Below are 24,328 nucleotides of genomic sequence, written 5' to 3'. Positions count from 1 at the left end.
AATTACAGAAATGGAGAACAGTTTGGTGGTTGCCAGGGTTTAAAAATGCAAAGGGGAGGGAAGTGTGTCTGGTCATAAAACAGCAACAAGAGCATTCCTTGTGGTGATGGAACTACTCTGTATCCTGATTATGACAGCATGTAACAGAAACCTACTCTTGCGATAGAACTGCAGTGATTTAACACACGCACACGCACACACACAAAAATATAAACACAAATACAATTAAATACAAGCGAAACTGAAGAAATCGAAACCAAATTGGTGGATTGTAGCAATATCAATATCCTAATTGTGACACTGTATTTTACAAGATATTACGGTGGGGAACTGGGTAAAAGGTACATGATCTCTGTATTATTTTGTAAAATTGCAAGTGAACCTACAATTGCCTCAAAATAAAAAGTATTCTATACTGAACGAATAAAAAACATTTAGTCATTCATAGAAATGTTGAAAAAATGAAGAGATAACTTTTTCTTATCATACCTCTGATATACAGCAAATTATCAGTCAAATAAATATTTTAAGCCTCAAAACTGAGAAAGTGAACTCTAGATTTAAAGGCCAACACAGTTTGTCAGATCTCCAAAGCTGCTAAGTTTCAGTTCTATCAGGATATAAGCCATATGTTTGTATCCTATACATCCTATGCAAAGAATTAGCATATAAGTTGCTCTGAATTTTTCACTTACTATGTCCTTGATGAACATTTGCTGAAATTGTAAAACACATACATTTAAATGTCTTTTCACTGTGAGATAACAGATCTTCACTTTAATGGGTATATCAGGATATTATTTCCCATTGATGAATTAAATATATAATATTTAGTAAGAAAAGCTAAAAGGAGTTGGCTATAGTGCCTTTCAAATAAGAAATAGAACACTCTAAATGTCAAACACAGATACTGTTGATGTCATACAAATGTAAGATTAATTGTTTGAGACAGAATTTGGTCTGCCCAAGATTTTCAAAAAGCAAACTACTTGGAAATTATACCTGCTTACTTAATATTTGTTATTGTAGACTTTTTTTCAAGTAGAAAAGGAAAGTAAGTCTTCTGATACAAGTAATGGCTTTCTTAAGTTGCTCTAAATAAGCTTTTAAATTAAAAAAAGAAAGGTGAAAGCAACTTAAAATTAACAAGGGTATAAGCCTTAAAAGCATCAAATTGCTCCAATGCTTTATACTTCCTCGCAGACCAAATGAGGGTAAAATCTAGTGGCTGGGACTTACATGTGCCGCTCTACACATTTCCCTTCATTCCTACACGTTATTTATAATTTCAATTAATTGGAAAACAAACAGTAGCCTGGGAGGATGGCTCACCTTTTTTTTTTTTTAACTTGCTTCTTATAAAGCTTATAAAAAAAATATTCCTTTGGGTTCTGTTCCTATGCTGATGTAAAACAAGATGATCTGCTAAAAAGTTCTCATGGAAAGAACAAAGAAAACTGTAACTGCTCATGGTGATAAAGGGGAAGGAACTCACCTTGAGGATTATTTCACAATACACGCAAGTATCGAATTAGTTATACCCTAGAAACTAATAATATTATGTGACAATTTACCTCAATTTAAAAAATAATAAAAGGTAAAATGATTTAAGTGAAAAAGAAGACTTCTGCTTTAGGATAAGGAAACAATTGAGTTTAGAAGAATCAAGCGTAAGCAAGAAGCAGGCGACTCAAGCAAGATTTTGATTTCTGTTTAGCATTCAGTTTACATAAACGCTTATAGTTTAAGAACAAAGAAGTTTAATTAGGAATTCTCAGTAGTTAACAAATCTGACTAGCATTCATGAGGACAAAGGTTCGATCCCTGGCCTTGCTCAATGGGTTAAGGATCCACCATTGCTGTGAGCTGTGGTGTAGGTCACAGACATGGCTCAGATCCTGCGTTGCTGTGGCTGTGGTGTAGGCTGCCGACTACAGGTCCGGTTCTACTCCTAGCCTGGGAACCTCCATATGCCATGGGTGCAGCCCAAAAAAGCTTCCATAGTGGAATCCTAAAGAAACTATCAAAATCTGTAGAAATAATCCATCTGACTACATACTTCCTAGCCTAAAGTTCCTTTTCAGTTTTTCTTAATGTTTTTCTGATTTTTGAATGTGCTTTAAATTTAAAGCACTTGTACCAGTGAAACTTACACATGCAGGAAGACTGAATTTTAAAGTTCACTTATTTACCATCAATTCCTGCTAAGCTAGAAAGGTCAGCAACACGTGCAGAAACGGACTGGTGTGCAGTTGTATTATGACACAGCATTGATGGAATGAAACAATACTCAGTCTCAGCCGCATGGCTTTGGTAGGTTGCTTCCTCAAATCCAGGTGCAATCCAGAATCAGTTACTGACCTACAGCCCCAGTGAGTGACATGATTAGTGATTCACCTGCTGTTAAATCTAGACCCACACAAACACTTAAGAAAGTTAAAACTTAATAATAAAACCTGTTTCCTCTTTATCCTTGATATTAAGGATGTTTTTCCCAAGAGAAAAAGAATCACTATTGAAGTGGCTTTTTCACTATCATTTTTATACCTCATGCACCATGTGAAACAAATGTAATTAGTGTCACCGACTAATTACATTTAGTTCTAAAAGTGGCAAGGACTTTAGTTCTAAAAGTGGCAAGTTGTAAAACAAGCAAGGACTTAGTACCAGGAACTGCAGAGTAGACTGTGGAGTTTGGTGAGTAATGTTTTGCAAAGAATATAAGGTTATGGACAATATGAGTTTGCTAGTTTGAAAAGAAGAGGGAGATGTCTGAATAACTGAAAAATCATCCCTCATTTGATTCACCCAATGTAAGAACTTAATACTATTTCATGGACACTCAAAGCTTGCAGTGACCTCAGAGACCACTTTTCCTGTTACCATCCCAAACACGTGCAATTTTCCCCAAAGCTGCTACCTCCAGCACCCGCTCACACTTAAGGGAGCACTGAGAGGGCTAAACAAACAACAAAAAAACCCAAAACCAAACCAAACAAAAAACAGCTTGTTGTCAATGCCTAGATTCTGTCTAGAAACCTGCTCAGACCCTGTCTTCCTTCATCTTTTATGTACACAGTTTTGCCTCTTCTCTGAAGCTGCACTGCCTTTCACTTGTCTTTGCTGAAGTCTCTTGTTTGTTTCTCCAGTTCACTCAGCCTTTGAATGCTGATACGATTTTCCAAGGTTCTGTCCATCCTGTCTCTTCCTCTTCCCTCAGACTAGCTTCTGATTTGTAAACTTCCCTTCTAATAGCTGTGAAATTGCCGAAGACTTCCAAGACCATCAGTGTTTACAGACCATCTGTCACTGTTTTTCAGCTGAAAAGTTAAGCTTAGTGGTTAGTCAGTTTGAAGACACAAATAAGATGATGGTGGGGTGCTGGTGAGGAAGAGTTACAACACTATGTATGTGAAAAGCATGTTTATGTGCTCATTTCCTGGAATACAAAGCCCAGGAAGACAAAGAGTACATAGGGCTTTTTTCACCTCTCCATATCATGCCTAGAATGTTTCTTAGAGCTCAGTAAACATATGCCTAATTAATGAAAAAATCTATGTGACATGTATGGTATCTTGAAAATATGAAAACGAAAACAAAGTCATTTTATCAATTATAAGTCGTTCTATAATTTGAGTACATTTTTTAAAGTTCTCATTCCTAATGTGATGTATTGCCTTCCAATACCATGGACCATAATACTGAGACATTTGAAGCAAAGATAACCACTCATAATTATTTGGAAACACAAAATTCTACCCGAATACTTACTGCAGATAACGATTAGAGGGGGAAATTAAAAAAATGGAACAGACTGTCATGACTCAAAAAGCTCAAAGTGGCTATGTAAAAATAGCTGTTCTTTAATTCTCTGACTCACTAAATCCTAACCACAGTCATACCTTATTGGCTATCAGTAACAAGGGTTAGCTCTGTAATAGAACCATGGAAAAGGAATTAACATTGAATTTCAACATATGTGAATCATTAACAAGGCTGTCAACAGAGGACCAAGCACTAAACCTTTATTTCTGGTGAAAGCGTGATGGAAAGCAAAGAGATTTTCATATTCCACACTGGAAAACTTAGGAAAGTTTTTCTGACAATTTTCTGTAAGTCAAACCCTAAGCTACTGAAAAAGACTAAATACAAAATCATAAACAGTCATTTTAAGAAGAGGTTTTTTTTTTTTTTTCTTTTTTTACTTTATACCCAGTTTGAGGGTGATACAAAGGTTTTTGAATGAATAAAATCTGAATGGAATAATGAGTACTCTCTTATCAAATGAGTAGTTTTTACCTCAAAACTGTTACATTTCTTTCCTTATGAAATTAAAATAGGTGTTTGGAAATTGGGAGGCCCTGTTCAGCATGATTCATATAACAGAGGACTGAAAAATCTAAGGCAGCTCCAAATGCTCTGAAATTGTGAAGCAAAGAACAGATCTGAAACAAGATGACAGGTGGATCTCACTGGACTCTCTGTGATATCATTTGGACACATAATTCAAACAACTTTTCTTCTTGACAGTAGGCTAACAAATGTATACTGAAAAGCTCTTAAAATAACTTGAATTGTTACTCTGCTCTGCTTTCACTTCATTTTTTTTTAATGTACTTGGGTTTTTATTTGATCATAACTTTGAATGGGCAAAGTTTATAACTTAAGACTTTGGCAATGTAATGAACCAACTGAGTACAGCCATTCTTTAACAGTCACATACGAATATGCCTCAATTTTCAACTTCTTATGTATAAACACATAGGATGGTTACGGTTCTGTTCATTTTACTTCAATAAAATAGTTTTAGCTGCATGATTCTTTCTTCCTTAATATACCTCCTCTCCTCCTCCTCCATTCGACTCCCTCGTAGTTCTCTTCCCCCTGGTTTGACGTATTTTTTCTTTGATGAAGTCATTTCCATTATATATCTTGTCTTATGCGTACAAGTCAGAGTTATACACAAAGCAGGGTTACTGAGTGACACCTTTGTGCTTTTGTCTTCAGACATTAATTTTGGCTGTCCCCAAACAGATTTCATCTGTACAAGTAAAAACAGCTTCACTAATGATGGTATTTTCTATAGAATTTTAATACCAACTTCAGTGTAAGGCAAGGAATCCTTCATCAGGAGAGGGTGTCTATGAAGCTGTGACACCCTTACAATTGTATGTGAAATTTTGTGAAAACTTGTATGTGTCTGAAAGTATGTGAAAAATTGTATGTGCCTATTCGTGTGCTCACAACTGTGTACATGCATGCCTGAACTTCTTTCTGGTGAAATGGTCCCATGGTTTTTACTTTCTTTTCAAATATTTAAGAAAAGTGGTATAAAAGAAAAAAGATATGTCTCATTCTTTAGCGAGTAACCTATAATATAAACAAGAAAACTGGAAAAAATAAATCAGAAGTACTCAAAATATATCTTATGTATATAAGTATCACCTAGTCAGTTGCAATGTAACATAATGGAGAAAGGTTATAACTCAGAATTTACAATGGGATAAGATTTTAACATTGTCTACTGTCCCATCATCACAATACATAGAGAAACACAGGTTCAGAGACATTCATAGTTTATTCAAGGTCACACATGACTCTGGTAGTTTTACTTAAAACATTATTTAAATCAGTTTTCAAACATTTTTGAAGTATCCTCTCCCCAAAATATGTTTCAACAAAATTTTATTCAGAACCTTATTGGGGTGCATTACTTTTTTCTCATATGCTTTTCTGTAATGTTCAATTATTTTATTTTTGTATTCATGTAGTTATACATAACATAAACAAAAACAAAAATAAATAGAAGAGACTTCCAGAACTATAAAGAACTGACTCAACTGGCATTTTCTATTTTAAATATCTTGTTTCCTCTTTTTTCCTTTTCTGTGTAAGAAAACAATATCAGCACGCACATGCTATCTATAGAAAGATAGTGTAAGCAATGATTAGTTCAGTTTTAAAATAGGATATCCATATTAATCAAGAACAGGTTGTTTATAACAATAAACAAAACTAAAAAAAATCTGCATGCTATCCTTAAAAGTTATATAAGTTTTAAAGCCATGGAAACCATAAGTTTATATTTTTTCCTGTTTTTATTCAATTAATGAGATTACAAAGTGTCAAAGAAGAAATGTTTTTACTGAAAGCCAAGAGCTCTTTCAACATTTTTTTCTAAAGTCATAAATCGAAGAGCTGACATCTTGATTTATCACACTGTGCACTTTTAACAGCCAACAAGTTTGCTATTAAATTTTAATCAACCTGCCTATTAAATTTCTTTCAAATGGTTCTGAGATACTTCAGCCTCTTTTAATAGCTAATTCATTCACTGGGAATCTATTAATACAGATGTCAATGACATGTTTTCTCCAGAGTACAGATTGGGTTATTGTTAGTTCAATATAAAATGAAATATTCTGAATGTAGAGGTATTGCTTCTATTTTAATATGTAAATTCAGAACTTTAGAGCTGGGAACCCTAGAAATTACCTATTCTCCTCTCCCTTATTTTGCACTAATTGGCTTTATACATGTTTTCTTGTCCAGATACATGAGTATTTCTACAATAAATACTTAGAAATCATATGCTGGGTCATATGCTGTCCACGTTTTCGATTTACAACATGTTGCCAAAGTGCTGTCAAATGTGTATGTATCAATTCACACTCCACAAGTAGTGTGTATTTCTTAAGTTCTTGCTAGGATTTCCTATTGTCAGACTGGCATCTTGCCAATTTCATAGAGGATGAAATATCTCAACTTACTGTCATACTTTGTATTTTCCTGGTTACCAGGGTGATGAAGTAATTTTTATATGTTTATTGGTTGTAAGGGCTTCTTTTTCTGTGAATTGCCTGTTCTTAACTTTTGCCCACATACATATTAGGTTGTTGCATTTTATTTATTGATTTATAGACGTTCTTTATAAAGTATAGGTACTAACATTTTGTTCATTATATGTGTTGTTTACACCTTCTTCCAGTAGTTTGCCTGTTTTGAGTACTACTATTTAAGTTTTGAGATAAGAACCTTATATTGTTCTTATAGTTTATGATCTTTGTTATTTGGTTTTTAAGATATTGGAGTTCCTGTCGTGGGCAGTGGAAAAAATCTGACTAGGAACCATGAGCTTGTGGGTTTGATCCCTGGCCTCACTCAGCGGGTTTAGGATCTGGGATTTTTGTGATCTGTGGTATAGGTTGCAGACGCTGCTGGGATCTGGCATTGTTGTGTCATAAGTCGTCAGCTGTAGCTCTGATTAGACCCCTAGCCTGGGAACTAGCCAGGTGCAGCCCTAAAGAGCAAAAATAAATAAATAAATAAATAAATAAATAAATAAATAAATAAATGTAAAATTAAAAAAAATAAATCTAAGATATATTTTCTTCTGAGAGCTTTAAAGTATTATTTTATGTATGTACTTTTTTTTTTTTTGCCATAAATGCAACACAACCCCATTGTGTTACAAATAAAGAAACTGATGGCATTAGAGACTTGTCTTTTGATATATAATTAGCAGCAAGCAAAGTTTCTCCGAGAGCTTATGTTAACTGCTCAAGCCAATACTGGCAGGATTGGAAAACAAAATTCTTTATAAATCTTTGCTTTCCAGTTGGGGAAGTGGTCAGTCTGCAGTAGAAATGATGAATCTATACTGCTCAGTCATTCATCTCTAAAGCATCTTTTGTGGTTAAAGACATGTTTCTGGGTGCTTTTAACTTGTATATTTTGGATACATTGACAGAGTACTCAAAACAAAGAAGGCTGAGCCTAAGGATCATTTGGCCAAGTGTGCTTAGCCACAGGTAAAATGGCAGAAAATCACGGCCTATTTTAGTAAGAATGTAGTATGTAGTATGTGGTATGTAGTCATTCCCATGGCTACATTTATTTTAATCATATCTGCTTGTGCATTTTTACTGAAAAAAAAAAAAACCTCACAACTAAGGAAAGTATAATAATTATTTAACAATACACAATACTTTATCAATTTTTAAAAAATATGACTTTTCATGAAATTTTCTGCCCTGTATTGGCAAATTTTCTTATATTTTGCAAATTATACGAACTTGCCTACAGAAAGTCTATCATGGCTAAAACTTGGATTTTAAATTTGGAATCTTATTTGATAAAATATGTCTGAGAAAACTAGACATGAATTAAAACAAGGTATCTATGAATAGATTCTAAAAAGATTACGTTCAGAGGAGGCTTATTTTGTCGTATAATCATAATCAGCTCTGTTCTGTTTAGACTGAGGCTGTTTTAGGAAACATATTGTTTCTATTACTCTACATCAAGACTAATTCTCTTCCTTTAGTTTGTACATCTCAAATCTTTCTGAATTCTCTAGTGATTTTCTGGGGTTGTAAATTACTATTTATGAATTTGAGGGGTAACTTGTCTTAGTTTTAAAGCACCCCCATTCCTTATAATAAAAATCATAAGAAAAGCCTATCATGAAGATCATAGGAGAGCATATCACAAAAACATTTATTTCTAAATGGCATATGGTACATGAGGTTGAACTCTATAAGCCTTAGTATGCCATAAACAGGGGCCATATGACTCGATTATTACTCATGACAATTTAAGTATCTTTTTTCTAATAAGACCTTTTTAGACCTTATCCCATTTCCACATTTTAACTTTTCATGTAAATGAATGAATGTTTATTCACTTTCAAAATAGCAGATATAGGTTAATATCATCTATTCTTAGAAAAAATATTCTGAACAAGTGATGACTCAGTTAACTTTGAACATTTTATACTACATTTATATCATCATCTTGATGCTTATAAGGCAGTAGGAACATTTTTCTAGATGAGAAGAACAGTCCAATGTTGTTTGTTTTTTTCAAATTTGAATTTAAGATACTTCACTGTTTTTCTTTTTTTTTATTTTTTATTTATTTTTTTATTTTCCCACTGTACAGCAAGGGGGTCAGGTTATCCTTACATGTATACATTACAATTACAGTTTTTCCCCCACCCTTTCTTCTGTTGCAACATGAGTATCTAGACATAGTTCTCAATGCTATTCAGCAGGATCACTGTTTTTCTTGAAACTGGAATCGGTATATAAAAGTAATGAGAAGTTTAATTTATAACATTATCACTACTTACTCAAAGTCAACCCAAATAGATTTTCTATTTGTTCTAAGCATTAACTTCTTTAAAAATACTTTTATTAAAGAATAGTTGATGTACAATGTTTTATCAAATTCTGCTATACAGTAAAGTGACCCAGTCATTCATATGTGTGTGTGTGTGTGTGTGTGTGTGTGTGTATACTTCCTTGTTCTAAGTATTATTATATTGTCCTGACAGAGCATGCAGTATTAAGGAATATCAAATTCAGGAGTACAAAGATTTGGATAAGTAATATCATTGGTCCTATTACTAAATTTTTATAGGCAGAAGCTATTTACCAGATTTTTTAACACAATAATTGCTCTGACCAAAATATTCTTTTACTGAAATATAGGAAATTAAAAATTAAAGATAAAAGGATTCTACTAAGAAAATATCTTTGAGATTTTTGGTAGTTGAGAATTTTCAGGAAAGAAGAATGATTATAAAATTCTTGCAACCTAAGTCCTACAATTGAACAGTTATGCATATTAATCCAGCATATTCAATATCAAGTAGTTTTGTAAAAAAAAATATTATTGGCCAATCCATCTGCCCATATATTCACAATATTTTAAAGCTTTTCTTACCCTAAATGAACAGGATGAATGAATTCACACTAAAGAACTGTATTTAGAACAAAATTAAGAGGAAAGAAATGAATAGTACATCAAGGAAATTAAGAAATAAACATATGACTAACTGTGCTTTAAGAATATCTTATTTCCATGTGAGGTGATACAATTCACTCTGAAATACATTCTTGGAAAATATCTTAAATCTAATCTTCATCAAGCTTCAAGAAAAAAATGTCATCACAGGAAAAGAATGAACATTTTTATTACTGAAAGTAGGGTTTTGTGATCAGAAAAACCTTGTTGGGAATCTCGATTTCATTCTTTATTACCCGTGTGATTTTGGACAAAGTTACCAAGAAACCAAGGTTCTTCATGGATATGAGGATAACGGATAATAAATAATGAACAGTGTATAATAGGTAAACGGTAGCTACACATACTAGGAGAAATCCCAAACTTCTCAGGATATAAAGAGGCAATTGTATTCTATCAGAGAAAAGAATACCAGTGATTGCTGAAGGTAAACTCAAGTATTCACATTTAGTTCCCAGAAAAGATACTGTTTTTTGAAAAAATCACATTCTCAGCAACTTATACAAAACAGTAGTAATATTTCAAAACTAATTTGAAATGTTCTATAGTATCATATTTAGAGGTTATCATGGTATCTCACTGTGGCTTGCTTGATTTATAATGGAGGTAAAAGATGTTACTAACTATATATAAGACAGTAAGATAAGAAACCATAAATATGAGAAATCTACATGAATAACTCTCTTTGTGAAGGGATCTTTGAAAGCCATAATAATAATGCCCATTGTTACTAGTGTGAAGTTGGCTGTGAGAAGCTGGAGGATTTCAAGGATTCATAACAAATGGACAAGGAGCAAAACATAAGAAGGACTCACCAGGCAAGCATTTTAAAAGTTTTTCTCTTTCAGTTCCTGCAAACAATTTATAGCAAGAACATTTTCTCCTGGTTGACTAGAAATCATTATTTAACATATTTCTGTTTGCAATGGAAAGTTCATTCTGAAAATTATTTGGTCTCCTTGAGTTAGGAATCAGATATTAGTAGCATTGTTTAATCATCGGCTTGATGCAACATCTTACTTTTAAAAGCTGTACCTATTTTGCTTTTGTGTATTAAATTGATTTTCCTAAACAGACTATATCCTGATTTTATTGTACATTTTCTGATTATATCTTTATTGAGTACACATGCAAAGGAAAGAAATTAACACAAAAAACTACTATTGCCTCATATGTAATCAAGAATATAAAGGTCCAAAATATTAAATATAAGCTACTTTTTTGTTGTTGTTGTAAATCAGAGGAACAGTGTTTACTCTTCCTCACTCCTTCCCTCCCAAGATGATCTTGAATAAAACCTTAAGTTTGTTTTCTCAAAAAAAATGGTGAATCTCAAATGAAAAATTTCTCCATGCCATAGGATACTTACTATATTTGCATCCCTATCATCATAAAACTTGTCCATATCAAAAAGTAATTTGTTATATAGCCCAGTCTGATATGTTAGCTAAGCTAGTACTCTCAGGCACATGGTTAACTATTTCTGCAAATAACACCAATAGATGTCAGATTACATTAGAATCTGGTTAATATTTATAACCAATGATTTTATAATCCTACAAAATAGCAAGGCTTTTGGACGATATGACACATTTTATGCCTATAAGCCAAATTATATTTACTGAATTAATAAAGTGGAGTGACTGAGTATGAGGGTTCACCCTAGTGGCTTTAATTTACAGAAATCATTAATTGCAGTGAAATACCACTTACACTTTTTCATTTGTGTTTTTCTTAAAACACATAAAAACAAAATATGTTTTGTAGCCTGAATATTAATGAGATGGCAAGGGATTTATTGTGAAGTTTCTTCTGCCCCAGTGATCAGCCTCCTGGGAGAGACAATACAGTGAGGAGACATGAGTTTAAAAAGGGAATATGTCACAGCCCTTCTCTGCCACATAATTTCTTATTTAGTAGGGCTGTCTAAAGTGAGACAGTGTTCTCTAAGCTTCTGAGGGGTAGGGGGGCTTGGAGGAAAAAGGAGGCAGTGCTTGCTTATATATCATTATCTAAGGAAGGGAGAAGAAATATTTTAATTTTATTTCCTCCATGCCAAACTAGAGTTACAAATCAAAACTGGAAAGTACAAGTAGGCAGATATAATTTGCATTTAGTTTCTAATTTAAGAGAGACAATTCAGTATTGTTAGCCTCAAGGGAAGCACCATCTTAGGTAAATGATTTCTTTCGCTTGACATTCAGGTAGCCCCTCATTCCTCCCACCTATTACTAGGAAATAAAAAGTAAAGGAATCCTTCGTAGCGAATGATGAATTTGAACATCTGATTACCTGAAAGCTCTCTCATGGCCAGTTTTCATTTGTTAGGAAATATAAGTGAACTTTTGAATAAAATAATAACAATAATAATAATAATAGTACTTATTATGTTCCTGGTATTCTCTCTCAAGGTGCCTCTGAAGTGGATACTATTTATATCCTGTTGCACAGATTCTGAGAGTTAAGTAGTTTACTGTCTCCATTCTAAAACCTGCTATGCAAAGAACATCTATAGATCTGAGATTCTTCTGCCATATAACACTTCAAGTTGGCTTAAATAAGTATAGCTTTACTGGTCAGATCTTCATGAATAAAAAAATCTACATTGCATTAACTTGGGTGGGTGATGAGGTAGAGAAAATAAAAACTCACAATGCTGTTCAAGTCATTGTTCCAGAAAGAGAAACGCATTTGTTGCCAATTCTGCCACTCTGGTGGGGCACACTTTTGCAGTCCACAGCTGTGGGGGTGGGAGCCACCTTTTGGTACTTCATGCAGCAATACCATATTGGTAGCAGCTTCCTAACAAACCTTGATTTTCAACTGAAATTTCTGATATCAATTCAATGTATTAAATTGAAAATGTATTAAAGAGAAAGCAGGAAATGCAATTATATTAGTCATGATGATAAAGCCTAATAAAATATAATTTCAGAAAATATCCCAATTTCTATCCAAATCCACAAAAAGAATGGAAATATGCACCCGTTAACTGAACTGCCAGAGAAATTTCTCAACAAATGCTTCATTTTGGGATCAAACTCAAGCTTTCAGGTATTGCTAATCTAAATCACTCAGAAAACAGTCTGGCTAGCAGGACCAGTGGGTAGGAATACACGTGGGATAGATTATTTTAGCTACACGTTGTATCTGCCAGTAGGTTGGAGCTACCAGAAATTCAGATCAGAGTTCCATTGCCCTGGGGGGAGCTTGGGGATTAAGGACTGATTTCAAGGTGTGTGCAAGTGTAGATATTTAAATGAATAGATGAATAAACCTTCCTGTGGGGCTTGTGAAACTTGGGTTTGGATCAGCGTTAACTTTCCTTGAAACTCTGTGTAATCAAGCATCATCTTAGGGCTCTCAAAAAGCGCCTTCTATCTGTGTATGCAGTGGCATTGGTGAGGTTAACTTAAGGGTAGTCCTGGGTACTGGGTGTTGGCCCCAGGAAATTCTGGATTTGCATGAGTGTGTAGCATTGTGGCAAACAAGTCAGCAGATGAAAAATATCTGCAACTGTATAGGGGACACTTGGAAAACATCTTCATAAATATAGATATTCAAAGAACACATGAAATTAAAGGGTTTAGAGATGAGGTGACCAAATAACAAAATCCTAAAGAGAGTATATAAGAATGATTACATGAATTGAAAATTATCAATAAATCTTCCAAGGTCTTTCTTGATCCCAAGAAGAAAAGTCCCAATAGTAATCAAATTGGTCACACTGGGAAATCTAGACAGGTAATCTGATACATAGGATGTAACAAGTGGGTTCAAGAACAGAATATTAGAGATGGTTTGAAAAACAAAATCATTGAGAAGGATTAATTTAATGAACCTAAAGATGATAATGGATTCTTGTTTGGAAGAATAGATAAGACATACAGAATTTTAAAATAATTATTCTTTTGGTGAATTGGGCAGTGGTATGAATAGGAAAGAAAACCTAAAATGAAAATAGAACTAATTTTTAGACAACTTTCCTATAGTTTTCAAAGGTAAGAAGTATTCCAAAGACAAACATAAGAGATGTAATATGGAAAGAAAAATGGAGTTTTGACTTAAAAAAATTTCAGCTGTAAGAAATTAGGAATGAGTGGGAAGTTAGAATATGCGAAGATGTAAAGATGCAGGGCCTAAAGTTTTTATTTTAATAATAGAGGATATCATCTTTTGAATAATAAATGGGCATAATTATGTTGCTGAGGTGACTGAAGTGTTTCTCCAGAAAGGTTAATCTTGGATGCCACCTACCTAAATATGATACACACGTCTGAATGCAGGGAAGATAGGACCCTGGGAAATAAGACAAGATTAAAGAAGGAAGTTAAAGACTAGCTTCAGAGATATAATATGAAGAAATAAAATTTTAAAGTACTGCACTCGTTGAAGATAAAAAATGATGAGATGAGAGTAAAACCAGGAGCTTCGGACTTGGGGGACCAGGAAATTAATGTAGACGATGAGGAGGACTTTATGCTGTACCCACCACCAAAGTCACTGAGTGCAGGAAGAATACATCTCCTTAAGGAAAAGACCACAACACAGACATGCTTCAAATCACAAATTCAACTTAACACCCTCCCAAAGCCATAATTAAGGTAACTTATTGGATGTCACAAGAAATTTTATACCCTTTCTTCAATAACTTTAAGAAACAGATTTTAAAGCTAAAGATTTTAAAAATGGATTTAAATATATGATCAGACAATATAAAATATTACTATTTTCTTTAAACATATTTCAAATTGACCTAGTCATCCACATAGCATATATTCCAAGGTGATGAAATTTTTGAGAAAGAGCTAAAAAGGCACATAGTAATGCTTAACAACATAACTGAACTTAAAATCAAGGTCATGAAAACTTCATTTGAAATAATCTTTAATACAACTACACAACTTACTCTCTTTTCATAAATTTTGGTCATAATGGCAAACCAAATAGTTATTTTACATTTTTTAATCCATCTTCACAGTAGGAAAATAAATAGTGCCTTGTTAAAATCCTATTATCTCATCTTTTGTTTCAACAATACTTATTCTATGGTTTCTGTAATCATCAGATGCAAGATACAATAAATCCTATTAATAGAATAGTTTTCTTTCTAGTAACAAACTGTAAATTTCCTATGTATTATTTCTATACATTATTTAAAGAAAAAAAGAAAACGTCATTATGAATATAAATTACTTCCTAAATTTTGGACGCATTTGTAAGTAATTTGTCCACTATTAATTAGAAAGTATGTCAAAAAGTTGAGAGTATGGCAACAAACTGTAAACATAATTAGCTAATCATAATAAGTTTCACCATTTTCTTTGGTGAAAGCTTGGGTGTAAAGCCATTTAAAAAAGGCTTTGCCATACTCATTTTAATATGTGCCAGTTGCTGCCACAAAAGAGTTGAGTATCCATATTTAAATAAATTTTCACAAACTAACTATTAAAACTAAACTTAAAAAAAGAAAAGAGAGGAATTCTTGAGAGATATTATATAAAATAAACTGGAAATGAAACAAAACACAAGAGGGTGATTGTTTTATTTTAATGTATCTTCTTACTTGGAGGAGTGTTTGCACTCACTATTCTAACTTAAGCAAAAGCATTGTAGAAAATTTAATATCATCATTAGGGTGCAGTTATCACTGGCACAAATAACTTAAGGAAATCAATCAAGATTACATATAACATGGATGAATCCCTCTATCAAATTCAACTTGAACACTACCTGTTGTAACTTCTTTTACATCAATAAAATGAAACTTACTTGAGTAATAGTTAACTAAGAGCCCCAGCATCTGAATCTCTTTTAATCATAAGCCATAATTATTAAATTATTGGTTTCTAAGTAGCATTTAATATAACAAAAATCTGACAGACAGGTTGAAAACAAATAATTCTAGTTTGGAGTTAAGAAAAAATAACAATGTTGATTACAAAAATAACTGTTGAACATATGCATCAAAATTGTCTCTCTTAGGACAGTGCAATTAAAATACGCTCATGCAAATACCACTTCCCAGATAAAACTATAAAGAATTCCCAGCCCTGACTATAGTGTACTTTAGTTCTCCACAAACATTATATCTACTCATTTTTACTGCAGTCAATTTAATTCCAATCACACACACAAACACACATGCACATACACAGCAGTGGGGAAAGAGAGAGAGAGAATAAAAAAAAAAAAAATCGACCACAAACAAAATAGTTGATTAAGGGAACTTCATTTTCAAAAACTAAATGATGCCCCAGGAGCATTTTAACCAAAAGCATATTAGACACCAAAAAAAAAAAATCATTTATATACATACATATGTATATGTATGTATATACATATATATAATACATATATAGTGGGTTTTTTCTCCATATCTTTAAACATTCAAAATTACCTGGACAAGTCTTTTTGATGTTAAGATTAGATGGGATTTTTCCCCAAATACACAGGTTGCCTTACGTATGTATTAGACAGTATAATTTTACTTCCACAAAGACTTTGAAATTGCTCTATCCTGGGACAATGTGGAACTCTATGATGCTTAGCTGACTATACAGCCACATAATTGCCCATTTTCACTGCTTGCAATGAGGCCTGACAGCTCACCAGTTTATAGCAGTGGCAGATGACGAGAGAAAAGAAGTTTCTTGTTTTTTAACTTCCTTTTGAAAAGATTTCCTGAAAATTTAGCATTAAAAAAAAAAAAAAAAGGCTTATGAATAATGGAACACACTGCTACACTCAGCCAGGCTTTATAGCCTTGCAATATTCCTATCATATGGAACAAGATCCAAAAGCTGCAAATAAAGCAATGCATTTAAGAACTTCTTCAGGTAACCACAAAAAGAGTAAATATAAAAAACATTTCTAATTACCTCTGTTGAGTGATGCTGAACTGTTTATATCTCCAGTAATGAAGGAAGACTCTGACTGCTTTCGGACCGTGTCATTCCACATTCTACGAATTCGGCTCTGGAAGAGGGAAAAGGAAAAAAAGAAATGAACTCACTACGCAGTGAATTTTCACACAAATACCTCTTTTTTGTTTTTGTTATAGTTATATGAGATCTATATTTCTGGCATATGGCAAATATACAACTTTTACATGCTTGTAGTACAGTAGCATGGAAACATCAAAAACTAAATTAATGACAATAATTGGTTCTTATTAAGTGTATTCTTAATTGCTATACCATGCTGTCCAGTAGAAAAAATATATATATATATAAAGAAATTTTTAAAAAAAGAAAAAAAATTGCCCATACTAGAAATAATTATAACTATTTAAAAGGAATAAATTGAATGCACAATATCAATTTAAACATGCAGATATACAGAAGTGTACTCTAGATAGAATTTAATAACTTGATTTCTAGGGTAAGACATTTTTAATTGTAACTTTTATGGGAACTGGATAGTTAAATATGCATTAAATTGCAAGTTTTATTAACAAAATGTATACTTAAGATTTCAGAATCTTGCAAGAAGAAATAGTTTGGCAACAAAAAAACATGGAGTATTATTAAAATGCTACTAAACAGCATTTTCCATAAATTTAGTAAGAAGATCAATGTAATCTACATTTTAATTTACAAGTTACATACTATCTTGACTTTTTGTTTCTTTTGAAGGAGATAAAGGAAGTCAATTTACCTTTATTCATTTCTTCACAGTAGAAAGTTTTACAGAGAACTGAAAATTCTTACATTATTATATACATCTAAAATTCAATTTCCTAAGTATCTTACAATTCAAGAAAGCACCACATATTTTTCCATGGGGGGGGGGTTAATTTTTCTCTGAGGTTTTTTTTTCTGCTATTTTATTGAGTTAGGGATCAAGAAAGTATTAATAATCTTGTGAGCAGGAAACAATATTTTCAGAAGCTTTTCTGAGGATGAAAAAGTTACAAGAACTATTACTAATACTAATGGTGAAACCAAGCTCACAGATGGCCTATGTTCCAAACATATTTGAGCTACTTGATGGGTACCTAATCTTAAAATATTACACAACTAGTTTTATGAATCTTGGGACATGTTTATTCCTTGGAACTGTTCTCTACATTGTTATATAGGTTAGCAAACATATACATACAAACACACTAATAAAAGTACAATTAGAAAACTGGTTCAGTAAATCCTGCATTTGAAAAATGTTTCTATTCAAAACTCTAAACTGAAATACTGGGAATAAATCTCTCACACTTGCTTTATTAGCTAATTAATTTAAAATATTAATTACCCTCTACTTCATGCCAAATAATAACCTAGAAAATACAAAGGGGAAAGGCAGTCAAACATCTTTGCTTCATGGAGTTGCTAGACTAGTACGTGGCAGATTAATCAAATATAAATTAACAGAAATAAATGCAGAAGTACAATGTGCCCTCAAATCTCCACAGAAGCATTGTTTATTATAGCTGAAAACTGTGAACAAATGCCACTGCCTATCAAAGGACAAATAAATTATAGAATAATATACAGCAATGAAAAGAAAAAAGCAACATAGCCTCTTGCAGCAACGCAGATGCCCAAGAAGCAAGACATAAAAGAGGTGTACAGGATAATTTCATGTAAATAAGTATTAAAATACATGCAAAATAAAAACTACCTTTAAAAGTTACAGTGGTAATTGTGTTTTGAGGTAAACATTTGAGGAGGATTCAAAGGGTTTCTGAGGTACTCTCCATATTCTAATATTTGATTTTAGGATGGTTAAAAAAGCACAGTGCCATACATCTATATTTTGTGTGCTTTTGTTAATGTTTACTACATAATTAAAATAACTTTTAAGTGCACGTAAAAAGAGGATACGTCCTTGTCTAGGAAATCTGAGGACACTGTACTGAAGAAGTTACACCTCCACTGAGAGTTGACGGAATTTATGTTGGTTGTTAGATGACATTCATTTGAGCTGCCCTCACTATCTCCTGTTACCATCTTCTGTTAGGCTCCCCTCCCTGGGCTGGCCACGCCTGTTCTTTGTTGGTCCTTAACATGCCAAGTGTGCTTCTGCCTTAGGTTTGCTACAATTATTTCTTTTGCCTAGAAGGTTACGTGCCTTGATATCTGTATAGATAATTCTTTCATCTCTTTAAATTTTCACTCAAATATCCTCTCCTTAAAGAGACCAGCTTGATTACTCTATTTAGAATTGTATTCCATCCACCCAACTCTGCAATTTCCACCACTAAGCCATTGCCATCTTCTATAATATGACATGTTATATTATAATATACTTCTTAAATTTATATTTAATGTCCAATGCCTATATTAGGTGTAAGGCTCTAGAAAAGTAGAAATTTTGTCCTTTTTTTTGTCCTTTGATGTATTACACACCTGAAATAATGCCTGGTACAGGGTAATTATTATCTGTATATACATAAATACAGTATTTAAATGTTTTAATTATGAAATCGAAATAACAATTTCTATGTTATTTCCTCTGTGAATTTTCATGTACTGACTCGTTGGAAACCTCCCAAGAGTTCCCTGAAGTAGGCACTCTTGTTCATTATAAAACTGAGGTTTAGAGGCTAATTAACACATCCAATATCACAGTCCTAATAAGTGGCCTAATCGATATTTGAGTCCAGTTATCTGGCTTCTTATCTGGGATATGAACTCACTATCTACAGCAAATAATGAATACGTATAGCATAGTGAGCTGTTTGGAGAGGAAAAGGAGAAAACAAGAGAGTATTGCAGGCAGAGGAAAAGTATGTAGTATCGGCCACAGAGCTAACTCTTAAATGAACCAGGACAAGTCTTAGAACATAAGAGTGAAAGAAGCAAGTCACAGAAGACCACCTACAATAAGTAAACAACATCTTTTCTGGAGATGAAGAAACTGTGAGAATAAATCAAGGAAATGAACAAAAGTTAGGAGCTTGTCTCTGGTAGGGAGGCATAGTAGATTCAAGAAGGGAAAACATGTGGAAAATATTCTATTTCCTAAGTTGGATGGTGATTTTATTACTATGCCTCTCAATTTAATATATGCAACATATATTCTTTTATGTTTCAAACATTCTATAACAAAAGTAAATACATCTACAAAATCAGTAAGGCAAATAAAAGATAATCGAACAATTAATGGAAAGTCAAAGTGGAAAGGAAATTACTTCAGTCCAAGGTTTTTTTGTTTGTTTGTTTGTTTTTCAGGCTGCATCTGTGGCATATGGAGGTTCCCAGGCTAGGGGTCAAATCAGAGCTACAGCTGCTGTCCTATACCAGAGCCACAGCAATACAGGATCCAAGCTTTATCTATGACCTACACCACAGCTCATGGCAATGCCAGATCCTTAACCCGCTAATAGAGGCCAGGGATTGAATCCACATCCTCACGGCCACTAGTCAGATTCGTTTCCGCTGTGCCACAACAGGAACTCCAGTCCACAGTTTTTATAAATACACACACACCAATCCTATGTACATCTCTGTGAATACATGTTTGTGTGATGATGGGTATTGCCAACCTTTTATAAGTGATGAGTACTAGGAAGCAGGTATGGGGATCAACGGTGGAGAGGATTTTTACTTCTCAGTCTTGCCAATCACACCCTCCATCGCCTACATAGTAGCCACATGATCTTTAGTACATATGGATGATTTCCTGTCACTTCCTTTTCTAAATGATCCCATTGGCTTTCTAAAGTAATCAAAATAAAATCTAAACTTCTATACTCTTACACATACCTCAGGATCTGACTCAAGCCTCTTTGACTTCATCTCCAATTCACTCTTTTACCACTTTGGCTAATGACATTCTTCCTACTCCCAAATCTCCAAGTTCTCACCCATCGTAGTGGTTTGTATCGGATGTTCTCTCACCTGTAATTTTCTTTCCCTGAATGTGCTCTGCCTGTCATCTGCCCAAGGAGCCTTTGTCTAGCCCTTAAACCACGAACCACCTGGACTTTCTGTGTCATACCACCATATTGGGTTCTTTACCAGCTCTCATAATCTGATCCTCCCTGTTGGTTTGTTTATTGATGAATTGCCTGCCTTTTACAACTAGAATGAAAGTTATTTGTCTTTTAACCAGTTTGTCACCATAACTTAGAGGACTGCTAGGCATTTGTAAGAGAAACTCAATATTTTGCAACAACAACAACAAAAATATAAGAATTGTTATTTTAAAAGTTCTCTAATATGAAAAAGGCATCTATACACCTGGAATTTTACCTTAATATCAGTGAGTGTTTTAGATTTTGCTCATGGAAGTTCACAGTTAATAGGAAATATTTATTACTTTTACCTAAACAGACTGGATTTAAGTAACTATCACTTTATGCAGGGTTTGATTGCATAGTTAATCAGAGTTAGTATTATATTAAGTATAAGAAAACAATGTAAGATTTTCGCCCAATATTACAATCGTGGTTCTATAACTATAAAAGTGAAAAAAATGGCACAGCTTAAAATACATATCTGAAATTATATTCTGTAATAATGACACAATAGTTAAGTGGTAGCCACTCCAATTTATTGAGCATGTACAGTTTGTTGTGTTTTGTATATATTAGCTCAATCTTTCTAACAACATAAGAAATCAGTATTATTACCACCACTTTACATATGAAACAACTGAGGATCAACGGAATTTTTTTTTTTTTTGTCCTTTTTTTTTTTAGGGTTGCACTTTCTGCATATGGAAGTTTCCTTGCTAGGGGTTAAATCAGAGCTGCAGCTGCAGGCCTACACCACAGCCACAGCAATACCAGAGCCCAGTCTGTGGCACCAGGACATTTAATTCACTGAACAAGGCCAGGGATCAAGCCTCATCCTCATAGATACTAGTCAGGTTCTTAACCTGCTGAGCCAAAATGGGAATTCTGGGTCAGTGAAATTTAATAACTTGTTTTCTGTTACAGCTTGTACATGCAAGGCTAAAATTTAAAGCAAGGTCTACCAAGTTTATGGTTATTTTATTAAGCTTATTGCCCTATCTTGTAGCTTAAAAGTAATGCTATACATTGCAAAACTCTGTTTTAACATAATAAATGAAACTCCCAAATATTATTAAGGGCATATGTCAATAAAATGACTATGCAATATAGTTGAAGAGCTTGGCTTTATGAAAGTTATGCAGAAACAAATCAAGTTAAATGACATACAGCAATTTCAATCTGAAAATTGTGGAAAAGAATGCACAAAAAGAGAGGCAAGGATTATCAGGTCAAAAATAAAGGAATGGATTACCAGGAGGTCATGCTGGAAGCTTAATCCAGGTGTGTCCCCACCCTTAAGTGAAAGTTCAGATTCCTAACTGGCAAATTTAGTAGTCCAAAACTCAGAAATCTTAGTCTGCCCAACTTGTTACATTTGTTCCTCCTAATTTACAACCTTGCAACCTCTATTACTCAGGCATAGAAATAGTAAAATAAATTCGAATTATTAATAATTGCACATTTTATGTAGGAATAAGTTTGATGATCATTATGATAATTTGTGCTTGTTAACTGAAGTGTTAAGAGGGTCTGATAGGATGGACAGTTATATGGTAGTTTTAAAATTTTTAGTTGAAAATATTAGATTGCTATTAGAAATGTGGTTTTATTTTATTTGTAAGATAAAAGAGAACTCCTTTAGTGTGAGGAAAGTGTTTCTGCAACTTTGTTCACTGTCTTTGATTTGTAAGAGTTTTTCAAGTGCTAGTTAGGTGTGTATAGCTGTCCAGTCTGACAGTGAGTGTGTTTGAGAGAATAAGATATATTAGATTTGAAAATTATTTTAAAGGTTATAAGGATATTTAATTTCCTGAGCACATGGATGGAACTGTTTAGGGGAATTTCACCTATAAAATTTAAAAGCCAATTAGGAATGAATCATAGAACAAATGAAATGATCTTTTATTTTATGTATAAAATTACCAAACTTTTAAAAATAGATTATACTTTGAGCTAAAAGAGTAAAAAATCTAAGTTATTGATTTATAATTTTTTTAGGAATTTAAATTCAAGTCTTCTTTAGAAAATTTCAATTAACAACACTGGAAAATAATCATTGTTCTTCCCACCTAACTGCGCAATCTTAAAAACATCAGTCTGCTAGTCAGAACCCAAACTCATTCAGGCAGGACCCACATATGCCTTTTATTTGACTACTTATTTTAGCATCCTAGAGTTGCTGCACTTTCTATATAATCGTCTTCGGACTGACACTGTGATCTGAGAAAAATGGATGACAGGTTACTTAAAAGTTTAAAATTTCCTTGGTGAGGGATGATATTTAGTGCTGGACTGATGGAGTAGCACTTAGGACAGTTAAATCAATGATGTTATTATGGTCGATTCTTCACTGCCCCGAATTGCTCCTTGGCTTACCAGCATTTGATATGGTATGAGCTATAACTGATTTTACTAAACATACCTATTAATAAGTAAATATTTCACTATATGATAACCAGCAATCATATAATTATTAGTATATTAATTATAATTATTATACTAATAATTATTAATTATTATACTAATTAAAAGTAACTAACTCAATTATATATACAATATTACTTTCTTAATATATATATTATATAATAGTACTGTCTTAGAATTTTGGGGGAAGTGCTCAAATCCTTCCCTCACCTTCTATTACTCATTCAACTAGGAACAATCTGAAATCATTAATTATCATAAAACACACTTAGACCCTAAATTTCAAATTTTTTTGTAATTTGTTTGCTTAAACTTCTGTCATTACCAAAAAAAATAAATAAACCAATTTTTTGGTGTTAAATTCTTGGGAGAGAGAATAGATCTCATCAACAAGGGATAGCGATTCCTAACAGAATCTAGGTAAAAGATATTTCATTTTAATTAATAAATATTGTTTACCTGTGAGCCTGTGGAGTAGCGCCCAGGAGTTCGAGAACCAGACGTTTTCCCTGAGCCAATGGAACTCTCTGTACTTTTGCCACTACAACAGTGCGTTCGCAGGCACTTCCCATACTCTTTCCGTACCTGGCCAAAAATATTGATTTCTGTTAGCAAGTAATTCATTTCTGCTAGAAAACATAAAATATATGTGTTTTATTTTTAGATAATTAATATAATATTGTTTGCCCTACAGATACAAGAAAGCCTATTTAGCATACACTTTATATATTTTTTACAATATAAAATAATATTCATAGTGTTAAGACTGAAATTTTGCATAACTGGAGCCTTTTAAAAAACATACAAGTATGCACATGTCTAACCACACCAGAACGAGACAGTCTCTTAGTTGAAAAAACAAAAGCTTAAGACTCCTCAGGACATTATTTTTAGCTTCATAGATTTGATATGAAGTAGCTTATTGGTGTAACTGTTCTTTAGGAAGAGGTCTAGTGAGGAAGTTAGAGAGAAGACGGGATAGAGAAAGGAGAGGGAGAAAGAGAAGAGACAGAATATTATAAAGACAGAATAAAAAAAAGTGTGTTGGGCTAAGCATATTTTTAAAATGTATATTTCTTTGAAGTTTATTTCTCTTAAAAGAGATCATATTTTCAACTTTAAGAATATAAAATT

General features: G+C 33.1%; 1 protein-coding gene across 1 annotated transcript in view; it reads right to left on the bottom strand.

Moving 5' to 3' along the window:
* Positions 1–24,328, bottom strand: part of ADGRL3 (adhesion G protein-coupled receptor L3) — an 811,898-nt gene that overhangs the window by 16,797 nt on the left and 770,773 nt on the right. Inside the window, 2 exon segments of the mRNA XM_021100590.1 lie at positions 16,692–16,788; positions 23,654–23,779. Coding sequence (XP_020956249.1) covers positions 16,692–16,788; positions 23,654–23,779 — 223 coding nt within the window.

This window comes from Sus scrofa, chromosome 8 (assembly GCF_000003025.6).
Source record: "Sus scrofa isolate TJ Tabasco breed Duroc chromosome 8, Sscrofa11.1, whole genome shotgun sequence".
Classification (NCBI taxonomy): domain Eukaryota; kingdom Metazoa; phylum Chordata; class Mammalia; order Artiodactyla; family Suidae; genus Sus; species Sus scrofa.
This window is presented reverse-complemented; position numbering and strand designations above follow the sequence as displayed.